The 27,648-nt window shown below is 38.6% G+C and overlaps 1 protein-coding gene across 4 annotated transcripts; it reads right to left on the bottom strand.

Moving 5' to 3' along the window:
* Positions 1-442: 442 nt before the first annotated feature.
* Positions 443-27,648, bottom strand: gatb (glutamyl-tRNA amidotransferase subunit B). Of its 4 annotated transcripts, none has more exons than XM_033017600.1 (13): positions 27,531-27,648; positions 26,246-26,387; positions 22,582-22,695; positions 21,600-21,792; positions 19,223-19,345; positions 14,924-15,037; positions 14,609-14,693; positions 12,818-12,862; positions 10,464-10,653; positions 9,872-10,005; positions 5,492-5,570; positions 1,913-2,047; positions 443-876 (listed from the first exon to the last, which is right to left on the bottom strand). In XM_033017600.1, exons 1-13 carry the CDS (start codon positions 27,632-27,634, stop codon positions 751-753), a joined length of 1,584 nt encoding a protein of 527 aa, XP_032873491.1. In that variant the 5' UTR covers positions 27,635-27,648; the 3' UTR covers positions 443-750. The 4 variants fall into 4 exon arrangements, with proteins under 4 accessions (XP_032873491.1, XP_032873502.1, XP_032873511.1 ...); XM_033017611.1 differs by having other exon boundaries at positions 26,246-26,390; positions 27,537-27,648; XM_033017620.1 differs by lacking the exon at positions 19,223-19,345.

The raw sequence follows: 27,648 nt of genomic DNA, 5'->3' as shown, positions 1-27,648 counted from the left end.
AGCATCTATGGAGCGAAGGAATAGGTGTCGAAGGTTTCGGGTCGAGACCCTTCTTCAGATTAATTTAAAATATGTATCTTTCACAACCACATATGTTATATATTTTGCAATCACACAAATACTTGAAGTAACTGGACAATCCAACGCTTGTGCAAACCAATCTGTAATCAGGAGCATTGAGACTGGAGATCTCATTAACAATTGCTCTTGTGCCAGCTTTTGAGGACAGCAACAGTAGAAAAGGAATTCAAACTGCAGTTTGTGGCTCGAACTTCCGTCAATCCAAGTTCACAGAAAAGCTGTTCCAAAGTTAGTTTTGTGAATAGAAACCCCATGCTGGATCTCAGCCACCAAGTTCACCAGGTCACTGTGCAAAGAGATTTGTATTCACAATTGTCCACATACAAAACAAACGCTGTCACTGCAAAAATGGCATAAGTAATTGAATGATACAGATACATCTTATTTTATTTATCATTTTATTTACATTTATTGAAAACTAGTATATTTTCCATAACTGGTGCACAATCTGGTTGCAATTCATCATTATATTAATAAACATCTCTGTGCAAATAATGCAGATGACACAACTTTTAAAATTATACGGCATCATTAACCTCCGTTTATAGCAGAATCTCCAGAATCTCTTGTATGACGGATGCAATCCCAAAGCTATGGTAACAGATTGGCTTGCAAATGTAAAATCTCAACAAGCTCTGCCATCCATCTTAATTGATGTGGTTGCAACTTTTAGGACAATTTCTTTTCTAAAATGGATTTCACCAGTGAAGGGGATGTACGGCCATGTGTTGCTCTCTGAACCTGGCCAATCAGTTTGTTTATCACTTTCCAATTTCCTTGCCGTATTTCAGAAACCTAGAATTGAAAGGAACAGTTGCATGAAACCAGACTAAACACATGTGTTATCATACTATCACTATTAAAGTAAAACTGCACTAACCTGGCACCTTCAGGGCTGGTGGTGCAACACTCGCAATTTTTTTGGACCATTGTATATCATTCTTATAAAAACACTAATATTTTTAAAAGATGTTACACAGTAGTGAGTAGTGGAATACATTTTCAATGAATCAGGAGAATGCAAAGGAACTGTGGAAATGGACCCACAGCGAGCTGGATGCTGAATCATCAGGATTTCCAAGCAATGGAATCGTGAATTATCAGAGGTGCCTTGTGTTTTTTGGATTTTTCTGGAGAGGTCTTAGTTTGCCTCCTTATAAAGTCTGGTACATATACCCTTGTGCAAGGCGGTCCCCTTTAAATTGTGTACATGCATCTTGTTGCCAGTCCCTTCTCACTGCAGGTGACCTTATGGACCCCAGAATAATTGTGACCATGATCCAACTCATCCCCGCCCACCTCTATCTGTGCAAAAATGTATCTTCCTTTCTCACCTATTCCTCTTTGGATACGAAAAAAATAATTTCTTTCCTTCCTTGAAGAATTTGAAATTCTATTGCAAATAATTCACACAATCAGGTTATTTAAAAAAATTGTGCTTAATAGATTGCCGTCAATCAAAAGCCCTGAGTATAGGGAAAAGCATGCAAATGCAGTTAGATTACAAATCAATCATGGCTGATCTCTTTGAATAGTGATACGGGCTTTATATGCATAGTCACATACAACATGCCTACAAAATTACTCAAAACCATATTTTAACAACAGTGCAAGGCTAAACAAACCATATTATTACATTGTGTGAATTGCTGAGATCACGTATAGATAGTTCATTTGCCCATTGCATGTTTCTACACAGCAGAGAGTAGAGAAATTACTGTGATATCAATATTAACAAGGAACAAACTTAGATCTTGCATGATTGGCCGGTCTTATTTTCCTCATTCCGGCATTCAGATAAAAGGCAGCAATAACTGTTGAAATAACTTACTTCTGTAGGATGATTTTCAATAACACTTTGACAGATCTGTTCTAATTTCTTCTGGTCTTTGATCAGTCCCAATTCTTTTAGTTCAACTATCTGGGTTGCAGTTTTACCATCGCCCTTCCACAGTTCAACAAGTACCTACAAATCCAGAACCAGAACTAAAATATATCACTGTTCAAATCTTCAAGGGGAAAGTACAGTTCCATAAGAGTATTATCCAGAATTATTCATATCAAATGAATGATCCAAACCATATCAAGATTCCTTGGATGGTGCAAATTAGTTTTATTTTAAATGTCATTATGTGCTGTAGATTAAGTCTCCCTCATACATTGTCACCTTTAATCAGTAGCTGCACAAAAATAAAATCTGACCATTTGTGCCATTTATCAAAGATGAAAGTTCAGTAGGCTCACCATAAACATCCACGGCACATTTAGGGAAAGCAAGGAGAGATTTAACTTCGGCCCTCCATAAGATGCACATCCATAAAGGAATTAGGTTCTGCTCTGATGTCCATTAAGGCTGAAGAGATGACTGATATTTAATGTCAAAACTGATACATTCCTTTTTACATCCCTAAAATGTTCAGGTCAGACAGAACCTCCTTTGACAAATCCACAGTCATTGATTAACCGTGCCTTTCCAAAACCTGATTTACGCTCTTCCTCAGAATTGTTACCAACAATTTGCCAAGATCAGTCGGGCGTCCAGTTACTTGATCTGTCCCTTTCCTAACTTTTGAACAACATTAATATATCAGTAACTTTCCAGTCTTACTGCACTACATCTGCAGCGAAAGGATAATAGAGTCAGAGCATGAACTATTTTCTCTCTTAAGAGCACAAGATATATTTTATCCATGTCTAGTAATCCATAGTAATCCAGAGAAAAAGGTTGAACAAGTTAGGGCTTTATTCTTTGGAGCGCAGAAGGTTAAGGGGGGACTTGATAGAGGTCTTTAAAATGATGAGAGGGATAGACAGAGTTGACGTGGATAAGCTTTTCCCACAGAGTAGGGAAGATTCAAACAAGGGGACATAACTTGAGAATTAAGGGACAGAAGTTTAGGGGTAACATGAGGTGGAACTTCTTTACTCAGAGAGTGGTGGCTGTGTGGAATGAGCTTCCTGTGAAGGTGGTGGAGGCAGGTTCGTTTTTATCATTTAAAAATAAATTGGATAGTTATATGGACGGGAAAGGAATGGAGGGTTATGGTCTGAGCGCAGGTATATGGGACTAGGGGAGAATACGTGTTCGGCACGGACTAGAAGGGTCGAGATGGCCTGTTTCCGTGCTGTAATTGTTATATGGTTATATGCTTTCAACATTGCTCGTAATATTCTCTCTGTTTATCATTTCCAATATTTACACTTGCCCATCTCAGTGTCTATAATGTTATCCTCTTTCATGAAGACGTGCAAGGTATTGATAAACACGCACAAATTCTAGCTCCACTCTTGGGCAGCTGTTGTGGTTCTAATAAAATCTACTCTTTCCATTATAATTCACATAGAGGGCATCTTCCAACACTTGTTCACCCACCCTCTTTGCCTTTCTGACTTCCTTTTAAAATATCACCTCCTATATGCAATTCCCATATTCTGGCTTTCTGCTGTTTCATGGATTTGTCATAAGCTCTTCCTTTTTTACCTACCAGATGTGTTCAACACACACACACACACACACACACAAGGGACTCTAATTGAGAGCTTCTCTTATTAAAAAACAGATTTATTCTAAATTTTCATTAGCTCATTCTTGAATGCCTCTGACAGATCTGACACCAATTCACTTTCAATGAGCACATTACATCCACTTTGTTAAATCATACAACCTTGTAATACTGTCTGAATTTAAGATTTATATTTCTGATATATCTTTGTCCTTTTGCATATTTATCCTGAATTTAATTAAAATATGATCACCGCCTCCAATCCTTGCGCCACTGTGATCTTTTCAGCCTCTGTCTGACTACTTTGAGCTGGCTATATGATGATCTTTGGAATGCACTTCAAGAATATTGCTTCTTCTATTTTGATTCAATTGTTCAATAAGGTTCAATTGTTGGGTATTAATGGTGGAATAGCAAGATGGATTCAACAGTGGCTGAATGGGAGATGCCAGAGAGTAATGGTGGATGGCCATTTGTCAGGTTGGAGGCTGGTGACTAGTGGGGTGCCTCAGAGATCTGTGTTGGGTCCACTGTTGTTTGTCATGTACATCAATGATCTGGATGATGGTGTGGTAAATTGGATTAGTAAGTATGCAGATGATACTAAGATAGGTGGTGTTGTGGATAATGAAGTAGATTTTCAAAGTCTACAGAGAGATTTAGGCCATTTGGAAGAGTGGGCTGAAAGATGGCAGATGGAGTTTAATGCTGATCAGTGTGAGGTGCTACATCTTGGCAGGACAAATCAAAACAGGACGTACATGGTAAATGGTAGCGAATTGAGGAATGCAGTTGAACAGAGGGATCTAGGAATAACTGTGCATAGTTCCCTGAAGGTGGAATCTCATGTAGATAGGGTGGTAAAGAAAACTTTTGGTGTGCTGGCCTTTATAAATCAGAGCATTGAGTATAGAAGTTGGGATGTAATGTTTAAATTGTACAAGGCATTGATGAGGCCAATTCTGGAGTATGGTGTACAATTTTGGTCGCCTAATTATAGGAAAGATGTCAACAAAATAGAGAGAGTACAGAGGAGATTTACTAGAATGTTGCCTGGGTTTCAGCAACTAAGTTACAGAGAAAGGTTGAGCAAGTTAGGTCTTTATTCTTTGGAGCGCAGAAGGTTAAGGGGGGACTTGATAGAGGTCTTTAAAATGATGAGAGGGATAGACAGAGTTGACGTGGATAAGCTTTTTCCATTGCGAGTAGGGAAGATTCAAATAAGAGGACATGATTTGAGAATTAAGGGACAGAAGTTTCGGGGTAACATGAGGGGGAACTTCTTTACTCAGAGATTGGTGGCTGTGTGGAATGAGCTTCCAGTGGAAGTGGTGGAGGCAGGTTCGATTTTATCATTTTAAAATAAATTGGATAGGTATATGGACGGAAAAGGGATGGAGGGTTATGGTCTGAGCGCAGGTAGATGGGACTAGGGGGAGAATACGTGTTCGGCACGGACTAGAAGAGCCGAGATGGCCTGTTTCCGTGCTGTAATTGTTATATGGTTATACTGTCACAACTAATGTTAGATAGACTGAAATCCTCAACTTGCGTTACCTTATGAACTTTCGAAACAGTTTTGCTCTTTCATCTTCTTTTGTCTATTAGGAGGGGAGACGGGCTATAGTCACACTCAGTATGACGGGTTGTTTTGTCCCTTGATACAAACCATACCCTCTACTGTATCATCCCACTTCACAGCTGCAACTCTTTCTTAATTATTCCTAATCACAGCTGGGGTTTTTTTTTTTTTTAACTCACAAGATTGTATCATTAAAATCAAAATCTATTAAAAAAAAGTGAGAATTGTTTTGGTAATTGCATTTTATTTGAAGTTAAGAAAAACATTTTTAATAGCCTCTCCTTTACTGCCAATCAGTCACAATGCAGAAATTCTATTAACTCACTTGTTTTGCTACTGAGGAAGATATTAATCTATCTTCCAAGAGATTAAGCACTTCCGCCATATCAGTGGGACTGATGGGGCTGAAAAACACCGACAGAAATTAAACGTTGAAAGTAAATTAGCAAATTAAAATCACAAGCATACAAAATCCAACTACATATATAAAATAGTAAAAGTGTAGAATTGAGGTTTAGCAACCGTTTACGCCATTTCGGAGGCTGGTTTATTAATGTCATATTTTCATCAAAATTATGCAGGGGTGATAAAACTCATTGGCAAAAAAAAGAGATAAAACATGTACTCCACAGGGACGGCACAAGTAACAATTTTTTGAATGCAATCTTGTCCCAAATTGTAGCCTACACAGTGTTTGACCAGAAAGCAAATAAGAGACCAATACCTTTACTTATTTCAATTTTACATGCCCCTTGTAGATGTACTCTTTGTAACAATCGCTGACGTTTTTTAAAAAATGCAAAAATTCTTAAAAAGGGATCAGGTCTAACACCGACAGGTTACAATGTTACAAAACTCACTTTCAGCGGCAATGCAGTTCTGCCACTGGCCGTGTGCGTGACTTTGGCGCCTTTGGGGGGGGGGGGGCGGGATTAAAATGCCGTTTTCTTCTGCCTGTCCGAGATATATTTTCTCGGGCTACTAACTGATGCTGAAAAATCATTCCGACTGCCGTTCTCGGAAGTTTAAAAAAAAAACTGCAGGACAATTTAATTGCTGGAGTAAAATAAAAATCTACTTCTAACACCGTCAACACCGACAACGGGACGGATCTCACATATGGGACAAAACATAAGGTAAGTCGTGTATTTTACATATAAACTTGCTTCTTAGGATTACTTTAATCCAAATTTCATCGGTGAATATGTGATTATGTAAATATACGAACCGGCAGTGTTTTTCCTGCCGATATAGGGTTTAAATTCACCGCAACTGCAACATTCCAATCGATCGCGTTCCACAAAACCCCACTCGCAAGATGATTTAAATGGCCATTAATTTACGGGAATTAAACACTAAATTTCTTCCATTGGCCTATAAATTCATGACATGCGATTTAAAAATCAGGTTATATTGTGAATTCGTGTGTGAATGTTATTTGGACACTTAGGCTATTTAAAAATGTTAACCTTTTCTTAAGAAATGGATAGATGTTTAGATCTAGTAATTAAATTTTGTAATTAGCTACAATTAGGTAACTAACTAATTATATGCTTTAATTTCAGGTCATCCAAGTAAGATTGTTTCATATTTGTTTCAGAATGCTTCAATCTATAATAACTGAAAATTTCATTCAGTTCTCTTAATTTTTAAGAAAGTTATGGGCTTATGACTGTCCTCGATCACAGCTTTTGTGTTAAGTCAATGGAAAAGCAATAGGGACAAGATGCTAATTTCCGAGTATGTAAATGGCAATAACGTTTTTAATACTGAAGATATGAAAGTGAATTAGGTGTCAAATTAAACTTATTTTTATGCTTTATCTGATGGGATAAATTGCAGACTTGATTTTTTTTAAATCTCAAAATTTTGTAACATTGCTACACAGATCACTTGCACTATATTTGAAGTCAAAACAATCCAGAAGCAGGTGGCTTTCAATTTCAACTCGTTCCTCACTTTCATCTTAAGTTTTCTTACTATTTTCCTTTCTCCTGACAAAGGGAAAATTGCATTGATTATTATATGATAATCTTGTCTTAGCACTTGAATCTTCCCAAGTCATCTTCTGCTAAGGTTCCAATCCTTCAGACTTTATTGTCTATAACATTGCAAATTCTTTCAATTCTACTTTGCACACAAACTTCCAAAAATGCCTTACTTTTCTTAACTGCTTTTTTTTTCACAATAACAGGAGCCTTGGTCCAGCCATTAACAAGCCTACTGCTCTTACCTACTATATCTCATCAAGCTGCTTATTGATCATGATAGACACACACAGCTGGGGTAACTCAGCGGGACAGGCAGCATGTCTGGAGAGAAGGAATGGGTGTCGTTTCGGGTCGAGACCCTTCTTCAGACTGGTTAGGGATAGGGGAAAGAGAGATAGACGGTGATGTGGAGAGATAAAGAACAATGAATGAAAGATATGCAAAAAAGTAGGGATGATAAAGGAAACAGGCCATTGTTGGCTGTTTGTAGGGTGAAAATGAGAAGCTCGTGCGACTTGGGTGGGGGGAGGGATAGAGAGGGAATGCCTGGACTACCTGAAGTGAGAGAAATCAATATTCATACCACTGGGCTGTAAGCTGCCCAAGTGAAATATAGGATGCTGCTCCTTCAATTTGCATTTAGCCGCACTCTGACAATGGAAGAGACCAAAGACAGAAAGGTCTGTGTAGGAATGGGAAGGAGAATTAAAGTGTCCAGCAACCGGGAGGTCAGGTAGGTCCAGGCGGGCTGAGCGAAGGTGTTCCGTAAAATGATCGCCCAGTCTGCGTTTGGTCTCGCCGATGTACGAGTCCACATCTTGAACAACGGATACAGTAGATGAGGTTGGAGGAGGTGCAAGTGAACCTCTGCCTAACCTGAAAGGACTGTTGGGGTCCCTGGACAGTCGAGGGAGGAGGTATAGCGACAGGTGTTGCATCTTCTGCGGTTGCAGGGGCAGGGGTGGTTTGGCAGGGACGGAATGCTAACCAGGGAGCTGCAGGGGTAATGGTCGCTGCGGAAGGTGGAAAGGGTGGAGATGGGAAAATGTGACTAGTGGTGGGATCCCGTTGGAGGAGGCGAAAATTTTGGAGGATTATGTGTTGATCATGTTGTCTTCAAACAAGTCATGGTTATTCTTAATGACGACTGCCCACCCACACCCACCATGCCTTTCTAGCTCATTTTACCCAATTTTCCATATCTGATGTACACTCTTCTAAACTCAGCGGGTGAGGCAGCACCTATGGAGCGAAGGAATAGCGACGTTTCGGGTCGAGACCCTTCTGAAGGTCGCCTATTCCGTCGCTCCATAGGTGCTGCCTCACACACTGAGTTTCTCCAGCATTTTTGTCTACCTTCGATTTTTTCAGCATCTGGAAGTTCTTTCTTAAACATACACTCTTCTAAATGTGCTTTGAGATACCTTCCCGCACATTGTCATTGTCAGTTTACTCAATTGCACTATATTCTGAGGTGCACAAACAATATATTTTGGAGCTTGTTGTAAATATACCAATTATTACAGTAAAATGTAAAGCAGTGCTCTCTTACCAGGTCTGGTCATCGTCCCCTGACCTGCCAGCCTGACCCCCCCCCCCCCCCCCCAGCCCCAGCAACCCTCCCAGACCCACCCTGCCCCTCCGTCTCAACCGGAACACTCTCGTCCCACGAGAAGCCCCATCCACCCCCCCCCCCCGGCCTCCCCAGCCTCAGACGCCTCCAAAACCGGGGGAGGGAAGAAGTGCGGGGGCAGAGAGGACGGAGAAGGGGAGAGAGAGGGCCCTAACATCAAGAGCGGTGGGAGAGATGGTCGATCGTATAGGTACGGAGAGGGAGCTAAACTAGTGTGTGAACGGCTGATCGCTGGTCGGCGCGGGCCCGGTGGGCTGGAGGGCCTGTGTCCGTGACGCGTCTCTCAACTAAATTAAACTAAACTGAAGAGGATTTGAGTTTGGGAGGAAGGAGGGCCCAGTTGTACAGGGCCCTGGTGAGACCACACCCAGAGTATTGTGTGCAGTTTTTGTCTCCTAGTTTGAGGAAGGACATTCTTGTTATTGAGGGGGCACAGCGTAGATTCACCAGGTTAATTCCCGGGATGGCGGGAATGAAACTGGGATGAAAGAATGGGCTTGTATTCACTGGAATTTAGAAGGATGAGAGGGAATCTTATGGAAACATTTAACATTCTTAAGGGATTGGACAGGCTAGATGCAGGAAAATTGTTCCCGATGTTGGGAGAATCTAGAACCAGGGGTCACAGTTTATGAATAAAGGGGAGGCCATTTAGGACTGAGATGAGAAAAAACATTTTCACCCAGAGAGTTGTGAATCTGTGCAATTCTCTGCCACAGAAGGCATTGGAGGCCAATTCACTGGATGTTTTCATGCAAGAGTTAGATTTAGCTCTTGGGGCTAACGGAATCAAGGGATATGGGGAGAAAGCAGGAACCGGGTACTGATTGTGGATGATCAGCCATGATCATATTGAATGGTGGTGCTGGCTCGAAGGGCCGAATGACCTACTCCTGCACCTATTTTCTATGTTTCTATATGGATAATATTTCTAAGACAGCCATTTCAATGATAACCCAAGAAAGACTAGTACATTAATACTTTCATTGGCAGGTATTCAATGTTACCCTCCTGATAGAGTTATATGAATACAGCAAAAAAAAAGTTAAATTGTCCACAAAAAAACTATTAAACACCTCACCTTTGGTGAACTTTGAAATTATCTTGCTTCAGGAGTGCCAGGAAGTCATTAATTACCCAACCAATTATCTTCTTTGGACTAGCTTGGGTCTGTTCTACAACACGTTCATAGAATTGTACAAGCCCATCTTCATTCTGTAAAACAAAGCAACACAAAATATTCCCTCCTTTCAATTTTTTTTCCCCATTATTCCTTCTTAAATTCATCCTCCACTGAAGCCCACGAAGCGAGCGTGCTAAAATTGGTGAAGCGGGAAACAGCAATTTAGTTGATGGTTACTATTAATTCTAAAAATCTCTATGCCAGATGTTTGCTAATGCAGTTGTAAGCATTTTTGTGATTTTAAATTGAGGTTAGCTACTCATCAATCTGGGGATGGTCTACGTGGCCCAGTTCTATCTCAGCTTCTTGGAAGCCTTCCATTTCTATGCCTACTTTAAAAAAAATGTCCTCCATGGATTAAGACTATTGCAACATAACATGCAAACGACAATAAATGGCACCGGTACAATTGTGAAATAAATTAAAACTCAGCATTTTCATCTTTGAGTTGATAAGGTCTAAATACAAAGATTCAATTCTAATTACTTACCACCAATGTGAAGCTGTGTTCATTACGAATACCATACTTTTCCACCAGTCTTGTTCTTTTAACACAAGGTAGCTCAGGCAGCTGTTCACGAATACTGTCAATATTCACCACTTGTTGAGGATTCATATTAGCAGGTAGTGTCTCATTGTCATAAATGATCAATGGAGGCAAATTTGGCTCTGGCATAAACCTTAAATATTTGGGAAACATTTTTTAAAATACAAAACATTTGATTCATTTTAATATTCTTTGATTTTAAATATAAATATTTAATCAGAGGCCGACAAAAAAAGTTTGCAAAATGTTATTCTACACCTGGAGTCACCTCTGTAGCACAGAAATTGTGCCCACCTTGAGCTATATGGCCTACTGTGTCCAACAAAGTTGGCAAACTGGGCTAGTCCCATTTGCTTGTATCTGGCCCATAGCCCTATAAACATCTCCTTTCCATTAATCTGTTCAAATGTTTTTTAAAAGTGATAGTTATATCTACTTCGAAGATAGACACAAAATGCTGGAGTAACTCAGCGGGACAGACAGCATCTCAGGAGAAAAGGTATGGGTGACATTTCAGGTTAAGACCCCTCTTCAGACTTATGTCAGGGGAATGGGCGGTACATAGATAAGGAAGTGTATAGATAAGGAAGTGTAAGGTGTGAAAACATCTTATATAGTTATATCTTATATAATAGATAGTTATATCTTCCTCTATAGTTTCCTCTGACAATTCATTCTAGATATGAACTATTCTCTGAGTGAAAAAGTTTCTCCCGACTTAATTTAAATTTCTCCCCTCTCATTTTAAGCATATACCTTCTAGTTGTAGAAATCTCCACCGTGGGAAAAAAGACGTGATGGATGTGCAGGATGATTAATTGAACATTTTCAAAAATCAGTGGTAAAAAAATAGAAATATCATTCTATTTAACAAGAGAGAATGGACAAGGATTGCTTGCCTGAAAGCAACTAATCTTCCAGGAAACCTCTGTTTAAAAGTGAATACATGACACGTATTATTCAATCGCTAAATCATGATGTTGAAAAAACATAGTAAGCATTTACACATATTATTCACCAAATTACTCATAGTACAGGATAAATGCACAAAGTTAGTTGAACACCAAATCAGTTTACCAACACTTATTAATACCACCATTACCTGAACTTTTAATTGCTATCATTTTCTGCTTTTTATGATTATTGCAAAAACATCACAATCTTAGTGTTGTTGCATTTTGTAATTGTACATTTTAATGCATTAATGCATAACTTTTCATTGGTATGTTCAGAGTGGATTGATTAATTTATATCAGAGTAATCTCTCCCCTAGCTGAAACTCACATGGAAAATGAAAGAAAATATTATTGATGAGAAACTGAAGATTTTTGCAACATATCATTTGTAGTAAGGAACCTTTTACTTCCAAGAAATCTATATACAAATTTATTTTCTGTAATATATATTTTTTACATCTTACATTGTAACAGTCACTTCATTTTCATGACTATTTACAATATTCTTATAATTGATTGTTCCAAAAGCATACAAAGTATCCTCACAGAAATGAATTGTAAATGTATCCACAGCAGATTGTAATTATGGTATAAATCAGCAGTGACTGGAGAAAAAAAAATCAACTCCTTTCGGGAAAAAAACAAAAAAAGAAATGTTTCTTTATAATTAGCCTGAAAGTTTACAACAATTATTACTGGTGTCAAACACAATATTTATTAAGTACGGGCAGTTTTGCTTTGACACACGTTTCCATATACTAATTGGATAAAACATATTGATGAATTTAGGAACACTCTATATTACATGGGCCAAATTGCTTGTAACTCAACTTCATTCAGGAACGAGAGAACCACTTAAAAGTTACTTTGCAAGTTGACAAGCAGAAAAAAAGCTATTTTGGGAATGCGTCTGAGGGGAAAATACTGTTTCATGGAACCTCCCTGTGCTGATCAGACACCTTAATTTCTTAAGCTCTCAGGCTGCTTGTTTCACCACGGGTAGCCCTTGAGATTGATAAGCAATCGGTTCTAGTGACACACGTGCAATAATAATCTAATAATAATAATAATAAGAAGAAGAAGAAGCAGAAACGATGTAACACACAGCTTGCTGTAATAAAAATCAACGGAAGCTATTAAAAAGAATATTACTTTTGAAAATGCTGTGGGAAATATAAATTATTGAGAGTCTGAAACTCTAACCCCTAACCTCCTTCCCCCAAGAATATAATTGTTTTATCTCGAGCAATTTTCTATAACGTGTATTCTATAATTTTCTTAGGATCGCAACTATTGCGTTATAGCATAGCTGCCTATACATTTTCTTCAATGCATTAGTACCTGTAGTCTTGTTTTCCCTCTTTGTCTCTCATAGATATGGTCTGTCTGAAAATAAATGTAGAATTTTCTTAAGAGCTAATTTCTTAGAACAAGTGCAAATTCTTCTCAAGAAAATCAAATGCATTCATAAACACATTAAAGTTTCTCTAAATTTACTAAAATAAATACGCTGATTTCTTGTTTTACCATTGAAAATTGCAACAATATTCCATGCAAGTGGATCTGGATCCAGAATCATTTACAGGATTAACAACGGATTACGCAATTTACTTCTTAAAGCCCTGTCCCACGGTACGAGTTCATTCCAAGAGCTCTCCCGAGTTTGCCCTGATTCGAACTCGGAGATTTACGGTAATGGCCACTCATCGGTACTCGGGGCTCTCGTGAACATTATTCTTCATGTTGAAAAATCTTCACGAGTCTTCCCGTGCTTACCTGCCATTAGCGAGTCTTCCCGTGTTTACCTGCCATTAGCGCTAAGAGACGTCCCCGAGTTCTGACGTACCCGCTAAGTTCATTCTCCGTGCTTACCATGAGTTTGATTTTTTTTAAACTAGGGAGAGCTCTTGGAATGAACTCGCACCGTGGGACAGGGCTATTAGTATAAATGAAGTATAAATGATACAGTACTGCTGAGACCTGTATTGCTGCTAGCCACAGAATACTCAGTTCCTGGGACCTCTTAACACCAGTAAATATGAACATCTAGGTCTACTTCCAAGAAAGAAAATTTACTTATGAAAGCATGCTTTGGCACTGTGCAACTCGGAAGTATTTGAAAACTAGATTAGGAGCAATTGTTTAATTGAACTTGAAATTTCTGATGAACACATTTGCACAATGTTATTGGACATAATGTTCCTGGGATTTAAATCCTGCAACAGTAAAGCAGCACCATATACTGCCAAGTCAGGATGTGTAACTTGGGAGAGGAATGTGTAGGCGGAGGTGGACCCAGGTGGATAATAGATGGTATTAACAAGGAAAGATGTGCTGGGTTTGGCTAATATAGTCATCAAACATCAATTGAATCAAAGGTGCCCATTGATCTGGGCCATTGCCAATAGCAGTGTTATATCTTGTAGAGTAAGAAAATTAAAATACCACAAAAGTAAGTCCGAATTAAGAGTTAGGGCAGAACCAAATAACATGGAAACTCAAATAAAAGATAACTTTAGTTTTAAATTACATGCAAACTAGTCAGCAGATTGAAAATATTTTCAGAAGACGGTGGAATTTGTTAACACCAAATGGGATTCCTTCAGATATTTTTGGATGGTTAAACTAAGGTGTGACTATTTCGATGGTTTCCTTTCATTATTTTCCGAATGTTTCTGTTAAACAGCTAATAAAATATGCTCAATCAATGATTACAAAATCGCAGCAGTACTAAAGATTCAAAATAATTTCCAAGAAGTAACCAGGCAACTTTTCAAAACAGTGGCCAAACCACATTTGAGGATCATAGTGGGGAATATAAAGCTGGAAGAAGCTGTGTTTGTTTTTCATGTGCCTCCAGTGGTGTGAGTAGCATCATAGTGGGTGGAAACATAGGCTGACATGCTGCTTGATCATTCCCGAGCTCAAAGATGCTAAAACCATCTGTGTTATCTGCTCGGCAATGGCAGGGAAATAGCCAACACAACATGGAAAAAAATGATAAAAGCTGGGACCTTTCTGTTCTGCATGGCTTAGCGACGCAAAATAAAATAATTAAGCCAGATAGAGTACGATAACATCTAACTTATCCTGTTCTTTACAGAGATATGCAAGTCCAAAACAAGTTCTCACCCTGATTTATAATCAAATGCTCTGGTTTCATTTAATATCTTCCCACCATTCTCCAGTACTTCAATCTGCCTCTGAATTTCATAATCTGTTATAAAGAAAAGTGCATATTACAATTAGCCAACAAACGAAATAATATTAATCTCCATTCCCAAAATGCTTTCCAAGTAAATTAAAAAATAATTAATTGCACTTGATTTTATAGTCACGTGATCAAAGAACAAATACTCATTTGAACGGAGTTTAACATTGTTAAGAGGGTAATGTTACAGAGTACCAAGCAACACAAAGTAGAACAGATGGAGGACATTCACAGACCGATTGCTCTTGCCAGAAATCGGGCACTGTTAATATTTTTCACTTCAGTTCTCACGCCATATGGTTCCCCAGGTTGATGTACTGAAATGTTGGCATCCACTCTTAACTGTCCCTCTGTACAAATGAAAATGAGATAGAACTACAATCAGTCTTTATACAAATTAATTGCATACAATCTACTTATGGTTCCAGGACAGTGATTTTATCAATGTAGATTCCACTGAATCGTGACACTTTTACACAGAAGAATTATAATCAATTTCCTTCAAAGTATAATACAAAAGGCGGAAATTTAACTAGGCATGATTCATATATTTCAGACTACATTAAATGTATGTCAGAAAATCTTGCACAACTTGCAGGGTACTATGTAGGAACAAGGAACCACAGGTACAAAAGTGAGTCAGGCAGCATCTCTGGAGGACAGGGATAGGTGGCGTTCAGTTCGGGACCTCCTTCAGACTGTACTCTTGCAGGATACTATGATTTTTCCAAACCTTTAGCAGCTGAACACCAAGTATTTTCAGAATGTTCTGCTTTTAAGTATCCTCAGTACATTGGTTTGGAATTAAGTTACTCTATTTTTAATATGCTAGATAAATGAAATAGTATGAAACCATCCTCCACCAGTAAACTCAGATTACTTTCATAAACAATGTTCAGTGTTATTTTTAATTTATTAGATATAAATACAATTCTCAAAGTCAGAAGTTTAATGTATGTGGGAAATTAGCTGTCAAAATAGGACTCTGCATAACCTATAAAATTCATAACTGGTGCAGGATCATTGACCCATCAGCAGGTAGCTCCACCAGAACTAGTGGCTTTTACCAACATAACTGGCTGTGACTTTTGTACGTTCACGTGTAATTGTAAGTTCCAAACTTCCAGACAACTGCTTGTTTCTCTCCGAGACAACCATAGTGTGTTCCTGTACTCACTGCAAAGTCCAGCGACAAGTGCAAAATTCCATACATTTCCCACCAGATAGAATGCAAAATCTTCCTTTTGAAACTGCTGCTCTTTCACCATGCCCACTCATTTCAACCACAGACAAATCATTTTTTTAATTACTTGGGTTAATTTAAAAGTATTTGTCTCTTGACAATATTTTATGTATTAATTTTTAAATTAGATGAATATTTTTAAATTATCTTTAATAGTGCTTGTGAGAGCAAATCGCAGAGAAACAGATATTCAATCCCAAGGACAGCTTTTTACAGCTTAATGTGATAACTGGTAAACTGGGGACAAGGCTTAACAATCTCAAAGCAAAGAGAATGAAGCCTTTGTTGTACCTGGAAATGCATTGTGTTTTTATGATCAGTTGGGAGCTGGCTACCCAGACAAATACTTCACCCAGAGATCCATTCCTAAGGTCTCCTAATCTGAGGAAAGACATTTTTGCCATAGAGGGAGTACAGAGAAGGTTCACCAGACTGATTCCTGGGATGTCAAGACTTTCATATGAAGAAAGACTGGATAGACTCGGCTTGTACTCGCTAGAATTTAGAAGATTGAGGGGGGATCTTATAGAAACTTACAAAATTCTTAAGGGGTTGGACAGGCTAGATGCAGGAAGATTGTTCCCGATGTTGGGGAAGTCCAGAACAAGGGGTCACAGTTTAAGGATAAGGGGGAAATCTTTTAGTACCGAGATGAGGAAAACATTTTTCACACAGAGAGTGGTGAATCTCTGGAATTCTCTGCCACAGAAGGTAGTTGAGGCCAGTTCATTGGCTATATTTAAGAGGGAGTTAGATGTGGCCCTTGTGGCTAAAGGGATCAAGGGGTATGGAGAGAAGGCAGGTACAGGATACTGAGTTGGATGATCAGCCATGATCATATTGAATGGCGGTGCAGGCTCGAAGGGCCGAATGGCCTACTCCTGCACCTATTTTCTATGTTTCTATTCTAAATGAGAGTGCGCTTGAAGGGAAGGCAGCTGATCAGCTCAGGTAACATACCACTCAGCAGATCAGGCCATTATGTCTGCTGTGTAACATGTTCTAGACTGATCAAGACTTATAAAGAACCCTGATCCCCATCGTGTTATGTGATCTTTTAACTTGTGATGTATAAACTCAGGGAAGGGTCATGCAACAAATCATGATGTAAATAGAGTCTGAAGGAGGGTCTCGACCCGAAGCGTTACCCATTCCTTCACTCCAGAGATGCTGCCTGTCCCGCTGAGTTACTCCAGCATTTTGTGTCTATCTTCGGTTTAAACCAGCATCTGCAGTTCCTTCATACACATTATGTAAATAAGTTATCTTTTCACCAGTCAATCTCCACTGATTTCTGGCAGAACTTATAAACTAGTTTTCTCTGCAATGTGGTATCTCAACCACTTTTGGATATCTGCAAACAATCTTTCTCTCTTTAATAATCCCCTCCATCATTAGAAATCCTTATAATTTCTAAGTCCATTTCAGCTCTCAGTAATTAATCTATAATGCAGCTATTAGGCTGTATCATGGAATTATTATGGCACAGGGGATGGCCATTTAAGTAACCAAATCCCTGCTGGCTCCCTGTAGAGCAAGTAATTCAGTCTCATCCCCAATTCTTTTCCAGTGGTCCAGTAAATTATTTATCCCTCAGGTGTCTGTCCATTTTCATTTTGTTTCCACCACATTTACAAGTAGTAAGCTCCTGATCACAGGCACTGTGTAAAAATGTATTTGCTCAAATGATCCCCATTGTGAAATATAAGATTTTGCCTCAAGATATGCACATTTCCCTTAACTGCCTAAGAAGCATTTTACCTGGACCAGGTGATATTTTTACTTTTTCAGCCTTTTAAATACCACTAGTTTTTCCCATGTGATAGCTTTTCTGCCTTCTCCTTCACTGTGAAAGTGGCAGCATTACAATTTTACTGAAGATAAATGCAAAACTATAAATCGATATTACAGCCATGAATTCTGCCTCCGCTAGACGATGCCTATGCCATTTCTAATTGTTATGATCTCTCACGCTATGTATTAATAATAAATGGAGAATCAGTTTAATCAGTTTATAATATTGGTAACTTATCCTTTGCCTAATATTTTAGACAATGATATTTTGATTATTATTTTCCAATTGCTCTCCCATTGAAAATGTGCATCATTTCCCCCACTTCATTCCCTTGAAATAAATCCTGCACTGACTCTATGTGCTGGAAACATAATAGGGAAAATCTTCCAAGCCGTTGTCAGAGGTTCTGAAGGAGTCTCATGGCATTCACTATTCCAATTGGAGCGAGTCCCAGATTTACACATGCCAATTGCAAGTCCGAGGCATATTGAGTAACAGATGATATTACATCTGGCATTATGTTCTGCTGCTGTGGTCTACATGGAGCCTGGTTTTGCTGAGATTGCCCAGCATTATTCTGGAGAACTGTCCTTCAAGCCCATGTCTGATGTTGTGCAGCATCAGTAACCCCATTCATTTCTTTGGTTATTCTCAATCTACTGGTAAAGGAGCAACGGTAATTAATTATACATTATTTTACTTGGATTGATCTTTATGCATCTTAATGTATTTTAACTAACTTTATTTTTTTAATTGTCTTAATTTTTACATCAATTTTAATCTGCCATTAAATATCATTGATCAGCTGAATTACTTTATTTTACAAGTATTCACTCTTTGAATTCTACCAAATCTTCCAGGGACATTGAAGGGCACAACCATAGCAGTATACTAATGTAGGTTGCGAACGGCCAGCCAATATGGCCCTCTGTATCCACAAAACAAAACTTGAAGGAAAGAAAATTCAGCATGATGCTGAGACAGTACTATGGGGACCAACAAAATCTGCTACGTTTCTCACTTCAGTAACAACTATTGAAAGTGCATCCATGGACTACAGGTTTAGACAAGTTCAAGAACGCTTGTAGAAAAGTAATTAAAAATGATAGAATGTGACGTACCTCTGGACTTCAGAACTATGCGACTAAATTTAAACTATAGTTAATATGTTTGAAATAAATGGTTTATGTACACAAAAAACATTTTTCAAATAATGTTCTCCCTAAGTGATACACAGTAAACAAATCCCAATTCCTGTCACTAATTAATGAGCAAAATGGCCAATTATAGCATCCTTGCTGCCCCCCACAGTGCAAACAACTAAAACTTTTCACAACCTTACACATTTTAGTTAAAAGCTCATAACAATATGTACGATGTTCAAACCCTCCCTCCTCCCAACAAAACAGCAGTTTACAACCATATGTTTAAATTTAAACATAAATTTAAACTTTGTGAATACAGGATCGCTACTTCAGATTTAGTGAACATGTTTACCTGCCATATTTCCATGGCTTGTCCCAAGTGTCTGTAGAATAAGTTGAAGCTCCCTAACCGCTGCTGCAGCTTCATCGCCACAATGCATATCTGGTTCCATAACAATCTCGATCAAACCAACCCCTGCAATCAAACAATTTAAGAATTACTCCTGGAAGGAAAAAATATATATATAATTTTAAGGGAGGGAAAGCCGGAAAGTCTGTACATCCTAAAGCAATTTGTAATCGAATAAATGGTTTGAATAATATTGTTGCTGCTATGAAGGTAAACAGTCACCCCGCAAGAAAATTAACGGCACCTCAATCTGTTTCTATGTGATTGTGTACTTGAACAGCAAGGAAACAACCTGCTGCTTTTGAAAAGTGTGGTTAATATTTTACTATTTGAATGATAAAAAAATGACTTGCATATTTTTAGAGACACTGATCTTGTGTCAGAATTTTCTTGTTCTGCTTCGGTACATATGATAATAAAACACTCTTGACTCTTGAGTAGTAGGTAATATGAATCCACAAAATACAATTACAGTCTTGACCTAGTGTGTGTCCCACTGTATTATGTGGAAAGCGGACAGGCTCCACCTGTCTCCACAAAACAAAACAGCAACTTAGTTGTCCTTCAGTAATCTGTACAGCCAGCAAACAGGAAATAATGCCATGTCCATTAGGATCATAACATATGATCCAGTTATATTCAAGGTCTGTGTAGTAAGTTTTAGGATTTACGCTGGTACCCTTGGCTATCAGAAATGCCACCTAATCTTTGGAGATGGAAGGATAATGCACTCGGTGACTTCTGAAAACCATGAAATGCCGAGGGAACAAAAAATTGATTAAGAAATACAACAAACAAAATCATACTACTGTGTCAAATCTTGCAAACCGTGGTCACCTTGCCGATTCTATGTTTCTACATTGACACCAAAGTAAAGGATATTGTTATATTTCCTTACAACATAGGAGGAGACACTCAGCCCACTAAGCCTATGTAAGTTCTTAGGAAACAGATCCCATTAAGGGGTTGGACAGGCTAGATGCAGGAAGATTGTTCCCAATGTTGGGGAAGTCCAGAACAAGGGGTCACAGTTTAAGGATAAGGGGGAAATCTTTTAGGACCGAGATGAGAAAAACATTTTTCACACAGAGTGGTGAATCTCTGGAATTCTCTGCCACAGAAGGTAGTTGAGGCCAGTTCATTGGCTATATTTAAGAGGGAGTTAGATGTGGCCCTTGTGGCTAAAGGGATCAGGGGTATATGGAGAGAAGGCAGGTACAGGATACTGAGTTGGATGATCAGCCATGATCATATTGAATGGTGGTGCAGGCTCGAAGGGCCCGAATGGCCTACTCCTGCACCTATTTTCTATGTTTCTATCAATCCCTTTCCCCCACTTGTTTCCCTGTAAACCATTCCATCACGCATGCCCAGATAAGACCCCTCTGATATTGCTACCACCCATCTGCTCAAGGGATAATTTACAAGCAGCCAATTAACTTAATTACCCCCACATCTTTGGGATGTGGAAGGAAGCCACAGCACCTGGGCAAACCTACAAGGTTACAGGAAGAACGTACAGACAGCACTGAAGATTTAAATTGTACTGAGGTGAGACAGCTACATTCCCTCCAGTGCTACTGCACCCCCATTTGTCCCATTCATATGGCAATATTGAATATATCTCTTTGGCCACTACTTTCTTTAGGCATCACACAAACATATTCACCTCAAACCAGCACTTGCACTAATCTAGTGGAACAATCACGGCACTCCTTACTTGGGAATGGAAAGAAAGTGTCAATTCCATCTTATACTAGATATCACTCTGACAATGTTGAGACCTAAATTGTCATATCCTAATTCATCTTGTGAACAACTATAAATGTCTGAGATGCCTTCAGACATGCCTTCAGTCTGATATGCACAGCATGGATAGACAAAGTTTTGAAAAAGAACCCAAACACACCATTGGCAGCATAAATCCTCCAAAAAGCATTCTTGCAAGGCCTATAGAATTACTCCATGTTGAAACAGTGAAACAAGGTATGGCCAAATAAAAGTCCCAGCATCAAAGCATCTTCCATGTCCAAAATTATTTTTATATCAAGTTATAGGGTAGTTAGTTCAATATGACTGAAATATTTTACAGGCTCAGGCAATGTGGAAGAGGGATCATATTCAATCCCTGGGCTCATATTCAATCAGACTAATATCCCGCTGTCTGTCTACCTAGAATTCAGACCCGGAACTGTCTGGAGCAGGAATCAAACCCTGTAGCATAGAGTTCCTTTGGGAAAGCAACCACAAGCCAATGGCTCCCTCCTTAACATGAGCAATATTTCTGACTTACAATGACAAATCAAATCGGCCCACCTACCAGCCCTATTTAAATCAATTAATGTTTGAGTTCTTGCATCATCATGTAGGCTTTTGCCACTATCTTGCTCCAGTTGGATCTGTTTGATTCGTACAGACTTGGGTATCATATTGTTCTTCCCAACAGAAAGGCTGTATGCAAGGTTTCCATCTACGGCAATTGGACATCTCTGTTGTGTAATCTGATATCCGACCTAAAGGCATAAACAATACCTTTCAAAAAGTCAGATCAAAATCACAGATTCAATTGTCATGGATCCTTTATACAGAAATACTCTGCATGTAGTATTAATAGTTCAACATCAAGTCAAAAGCATTTTTCTTAAAATAATCTACGATCACACATCACCTTTCTCAGTATATCTACATTACCACACCAACAGACACTGTTGGAGGCAAGGCAAACATAAATGCAGCTGAGCACTTGTCTTTGCAGCAGAATGCAAAACAATGGAAAACAAAGCAAAAAATTAGGAAAACAATTTAAAAAAAAAAATACAAATTGAGAAAAAAAATCTTTATTATTAGGTGTGTAAGAATTTGGTGGTGTGGGGAACAGAATTTGTAGTGTATGTAAAATTTAGACGTCCACGTCTGATATTTGACAATTTCAGTTTCAGAAAAACACAAGAATGTATGGTTTTTGATGAATGCATCTCCTAGAACCTATGTCATGTGCATTTTGCTGAATTGGCAAAGACCATATTATCCAGAGGGTGTGCATTCATATTATGCATTAAATTAAAAATACTCTTTGAGAAAATATATGCAATTCAATAAAAGCCTCTTGGCATTTAGAGCCAGGTTTAGTTTCTATTGTAAATTTAAACGTTCTGTAACAAGTATGCTGCTGCACTTCTGTCAGCCGAGTTTATCAACTAACAACAATATTCTATTTGAGCGAAATTATTCATTTAAAATGAAATAAATCAAAAAAAATTATCCACTTAATCCAAGAGAATTGAAATAATGCACATGCTTACTGGCAGGTCAGCGTAGAAGTAGTGTTTTCTGTCAAAGGTGGATTTCTTATTGATAGTACAGTTTACAGCCAAGGCTGTCTTCACAGCTCCTTCTACACAATGCTTATTTAGAACCTTTTGAGAATGAAGAAATATAATTATGATTTTCTTATGTAAGCTGCAATTCATAACAGGTTCTGCATCAAATGATTGATAATAGTTTAAGAAACAAATGTAATTACCATCATTAACTAAATAACTCTATTCTGGTCGATGCTGAGTTAACACAAGAACGAGAAAAATAAAGGGGTGATTACTTGCTTAGTCAGTCAATAAGATGACACTTGGTCTCTCTTCCAACCCATTTCCCTGCCTCATCTCCATATCCCAAGACTCCACTCATATCTATTTTTGTTATAGGTGCAATCATTGACTGAGACTCCACAATTAAAAGATAGCGAATTCATCATCCTGAGTAAGGAAATGTCCCCTCATTTCAGATCTAAATACCTTGTCCTCTATTTTGAGATTGTGGGACTAATAGTCTCCTTATCCAGAGGAAACATCCTCCCGGCAGTTACGAGGATGTTGCCAGGACTAGAGTGTCTGAGCCATAGGGAGAGGTTGAGTAAGCTGGGACTCTATTCCTTGGAGTGCATGAGGATAAGGGGTGATCTTATAGAGGTGTTTTAAACCGGGAGAGGAATAGAACAGGTAGATGCACAGAATCCCTTGCCCAGGGTAGGTGAATCGAGGACCAGAGGACATAGATTTAAGGTGAAGGGGAAAAGATTTAATAGGAATCGGAGGGGTCACTTTTTCATACAAAGGGTGGTGGGTGTATGGAACAAGCTGCCAGAGGAGGTAGTTGAGGTTGGGAGTAACCCAACGTTTAACAGACAGTTAGGACATATACATGGATAGGATAGGTTTGGAGGGATATGTACCAAACGCGGGCAGGTGGGACATGTTGGCCAGTGTAGGCAAGTTGAGCCGAAGGGCCTGTTTCCACACTGTATCAATCAATGACTCTATGACATTCATTCTGTTGAATCCTCTTGAATATTTTGTATATCTCAATGAGGTCAATGTTCATTCTTCTAAACTTCTAATTTAAAGAAGAGGGCTAGCCATTCAGTTTCTCCCAAGCCAAGCCAAGCCTGCAATCTCAGGAATCATATTGGCGATCTTTGCTGCACTCAATCTATGGCAAATAAATCCACCTTTACATTTTATCTTGCACTAAACATTATTCCCTTTATAGACACAAATGCTGGAGTCCGCGGGACAGGCAGTATTTCTGGAGAGAAGGAATGGGTGACGTTTCAGGTTGAGACCCTTCTTCAGAAGAAGTCTGAACTGAGGAAATATCAATAGATTTTAAAGTACAGGTTATAAACAACCTAGAATGAATTGGGAGGTGGAAGTGCTCCTCTACTCTTTTCCTACTTGTCCCAAGTAGTAGAGGTCACCAACTTGAGGAGTCCTGTCAAAGAGGCACTGATGAGTTGATGCCCTGTCTTTGGTAAATCCAACCTTTTACCTTTTCTTTTAGTCACAATGTTTTCATGCCTGATCTAGTTAGGTTTCTGGTTAATACTGATTTAAAATATTAATGATGGTGTATTTGATAATAGCAATGCAATAGAATATTAAATGTAAACAATTAGACCGCTTGCATTGGATAGAATTGTTGTTTGACACCGTAAAGCATTATTGTTAATAGTGATTTGGCCAAAACCCTTATATATGAGATTTTGGAGGCAAAGACTGCGTCCTCATCTGAGGAGCTGTGAATGGAACATTGTATAATTTAAGAAATCTCCACCAAACTTTTTCTCTCCTCTTTTTCTTAGGTAGTTTTTCTCAGGATAGAGGATTACTTCTGACAAATCATTTTGGACTTGAAATGCTGACTGTCGTTTTCCTTTCCACAAATTCTGCCTAACTTCTTGAATGATTCCTGAATTTTCTGTTTCTGGAGCCAAACTCCAGACTGCATAATTTTAGTCAGATATAAAAACAAAACGAAAGATTCTAGATCACAATGGACAATTTAACAGGTTAAATGAAGGAAATATAATATCAATATATAATATAATATATAATATATAATACCAACTGCTCTGGCTTATACTTTTATTGTGTTTAGATTTGAAGTGTTTCATTGTTTTTATTGCAGCTTATTTGTATGGTGTAAAATAGGGCATCTATAAAATAACACTCAGTTTTCAGAAAATATTATCTTTTACTTTATATTTTGATCTAGTCCAACAATAAATTATTGTTAACAGTTTTTATACAACTTGCAGCAAAACTAAATTGTGACATAAAATCCAACTCACATGGGTTATTTTGTTTTTAGATTGTAGTAAAGATAATAACTCACTACAAGAGTTCAAGAAAACTTGCAAAATTGACATATATTGCATGAAATCACACTTAAATCAAACTATCAGTGACTGCTTGGAGTTCCAATTCAGGTATCACTCACTCATAGCCAAACCTTGTCAGTGAAACCACAGTTTATTTCTCACTGAGGACTAATTCAAGGTGGTTAAAAGGACACAAAGTGCTGGAGTAACTCAGAGGTCAGGCAGGAGCTCGAGAGAACATGAATGTGAAAGTCCGGCAAAAGGTATAGAAGTGCGAAAACACACACGTCCAGAAGGGTTTCGACCCGAAACATTGCCTATTTTCTTCGCTCGATAGATGCTGCTTCACCCGCTGAGTTTCTCCAGCATTTTTGTCTACCTCCAGATTCAGGGACAGTTTCTTCGCAGCTATAATCAAACAACTGAACCATCCTACCAGCAACTAGAGGGCAGTCCTGAGCTACTATCTATCTCATTGGAGTCCCTCAGACAGATAGATAGATAGATAGATATAATTTAATTGCCACACAACCAAGGTCGGTGGAATTTGGGTTGCCAGCAGTGGTACAGTAATAAAGAACACACAACCACAATAAAAAATTTACACAAACATCCACCACAGCATTCATCACTCTATCTTTGATCAGATTTTACTGGACTTTATCTTGCATTAAACATTATTCAAGTTATTCCCTTTATCATGTATACAATGGATGGCTCGATTGTAATCATGTATTGCCCTTCCGCTGACTGGATAGTACGCAACAAAAGATGTTCACTGTATCTCAGTACATGTGACAATAAATTCAACTCAACTTTCAGAGATGCTACCCGAGTTGCTGAGTTAGTCCAGCACTTTGTATCCTTTTCTATATTAACCAGCAACTGCAGTTCTTTGTTTTTACATGGTGGTTAAACGTTTTACTGGATCCTTGTATACACACTACAGAATGTCAATGTTCAGTGCTCTTACAAACTACAGGTTTCTTGTCATTCCAATATTGTTCACAAGTGTCAATTTGATGAACACCACAATATATTCATCTTACTATACAGTTCATTTAGTTTTGACATAATATAATTGACCTATTCCTTATATAATTTTCTTATTCAGATAATATTAAGAGGTAAGTGGCCTAATATTTCATTGTATTCAAAAGTAACAAGCCTGATAAATATAAGAACTGACTATTTATAACAAATAACTTACATAAATAAGAGGTTTTGTGCAGGAATTAGTTCCAAAAAAGATAATACAAAGTGCTATTATTTTCAACTTAATTAGTATGAATAAAATTAGAAATACTTACTGGTAACGTGCCTGGAAGTGAAGCATCTAAATATGATACCAATGAATTTGGAGGTGCTGAAAATTGCACATGTGACCCAGAGAAAAGTTTGGAGTTGCAACATAGCTGAGCATGAACTTCCAATCCCACAACTCCCTCCCATCTGTTAAAAGAAAAGCAGTTTGAAATAATGCACAAGGAAGAAACAAGAACAATAATCAAAATTACAATTCGTTATATACACAATTACAATAAATCTTTCCCTCTGCTTAAATTAAATCTCCAAATTATAAGTAGATGTTCATACATTTGTATTTCATGTTGTTTATGAAAAGAAAATATTTTAAATTAAGTTATGTAAATAGCCTTAAGAATGTAAACATTTAACCATTAGGTTAATTGAAAATGTATTTAATGCATTTACTGTACTATATAAACCTAATTTCACTTGTGGTAAACTGAATATAGTTAGCTACAAACTGCCCCCCTATCCGCAGCCAGGAAAGAAAAGGCGTGTGATACATTTAATAAGAAAAAAGGCTGACTGGAGGATATTATACTTAAAATAATGTGCTCTCTATTTATTTGGTAACCTTTCTCTGACTACGGTAAGTTTGCTCAAATAGGTCAACATTTGTGTGCTTATTGGAATGTTCAAGTTCAAGTGAGTTTATTGTCATGTGTCCCTGATAGGACAATGAAATTATTGCTTTGCTTCAGCACAACAGAACATAGTAGGCATTTCTTGCTATGCTGGAAATACTAAAAAAAAATGGAAAGCTGCATTTTTGTGGATTTCTGCTGATGTTGCAATTGCTAATTTATCACAGACTGTCAATTCCATCCAAAGGACAAATTAAATCAATGTTAATCTTCTCCGAGCTAACAATGAACTTATTCTACATTTTCCTCTTTGATGTCTCCCTCCCCTGACTCTCAGTCTGATCAAGGGTCTGGACCCGGAATATCACCCATCCATTCCTTCTCTGCAGAGATGCTGCCCGTGCCGCTGAGTTACTCCAGCATGTTGTGCCTATGGCCAGTCAGACACAGTGCATGCCACCAATCAGCTGGATGTGACCCATGTTCTATGGTTTCTGCTGATGTTACAATTGCTAGTTTATCACAGACTGTCAATATCACACGGCGACCAGTTGCCATGTATGTTTGTGTCCCCGCCGTGAGCCAGACAGCGCTGTCCGCGAGGGCCGGTCGGCGGCGCCACTGACCCAGAGGGGGGGGGGGGGGGGGGCGCGCGGGGGGGGGGGGGGCGCGCGGGGGGGGGGGGGGGCGCGCGTGACGTCACCTGCTGCCGTCTCGCCCTCCCGCCGTTGGGCGCGCGCACCGCCTCACGACCGTTAAACGGCCCAGTGTCCCCGCGCACCGGCCGCTCGCCCGCAGCGCCATCATCGCGCGTCACCCTG

The sequence above is a fragment of the Amblyraja radiata genome, chromosome 1 (genome assembly GCF_010909765.2).
Source record: "Amblyraja radiata isolate CabotCenter1 chromosome 1, sAmbRad1.1.pri, whole genome shotgun sequence".
Lineage (NCBI taxonomy): Eukaryota > Metazoa > Chordata > Chondrichthyes > Rajiformes > Rajidae > Amblyraja > Amblyraja radiata.
The sequence above is the reverse complement of the archived record's forward strand: the minus strand, read 5'-3'. Positions and strand labels throughout refer to the sequence as shown.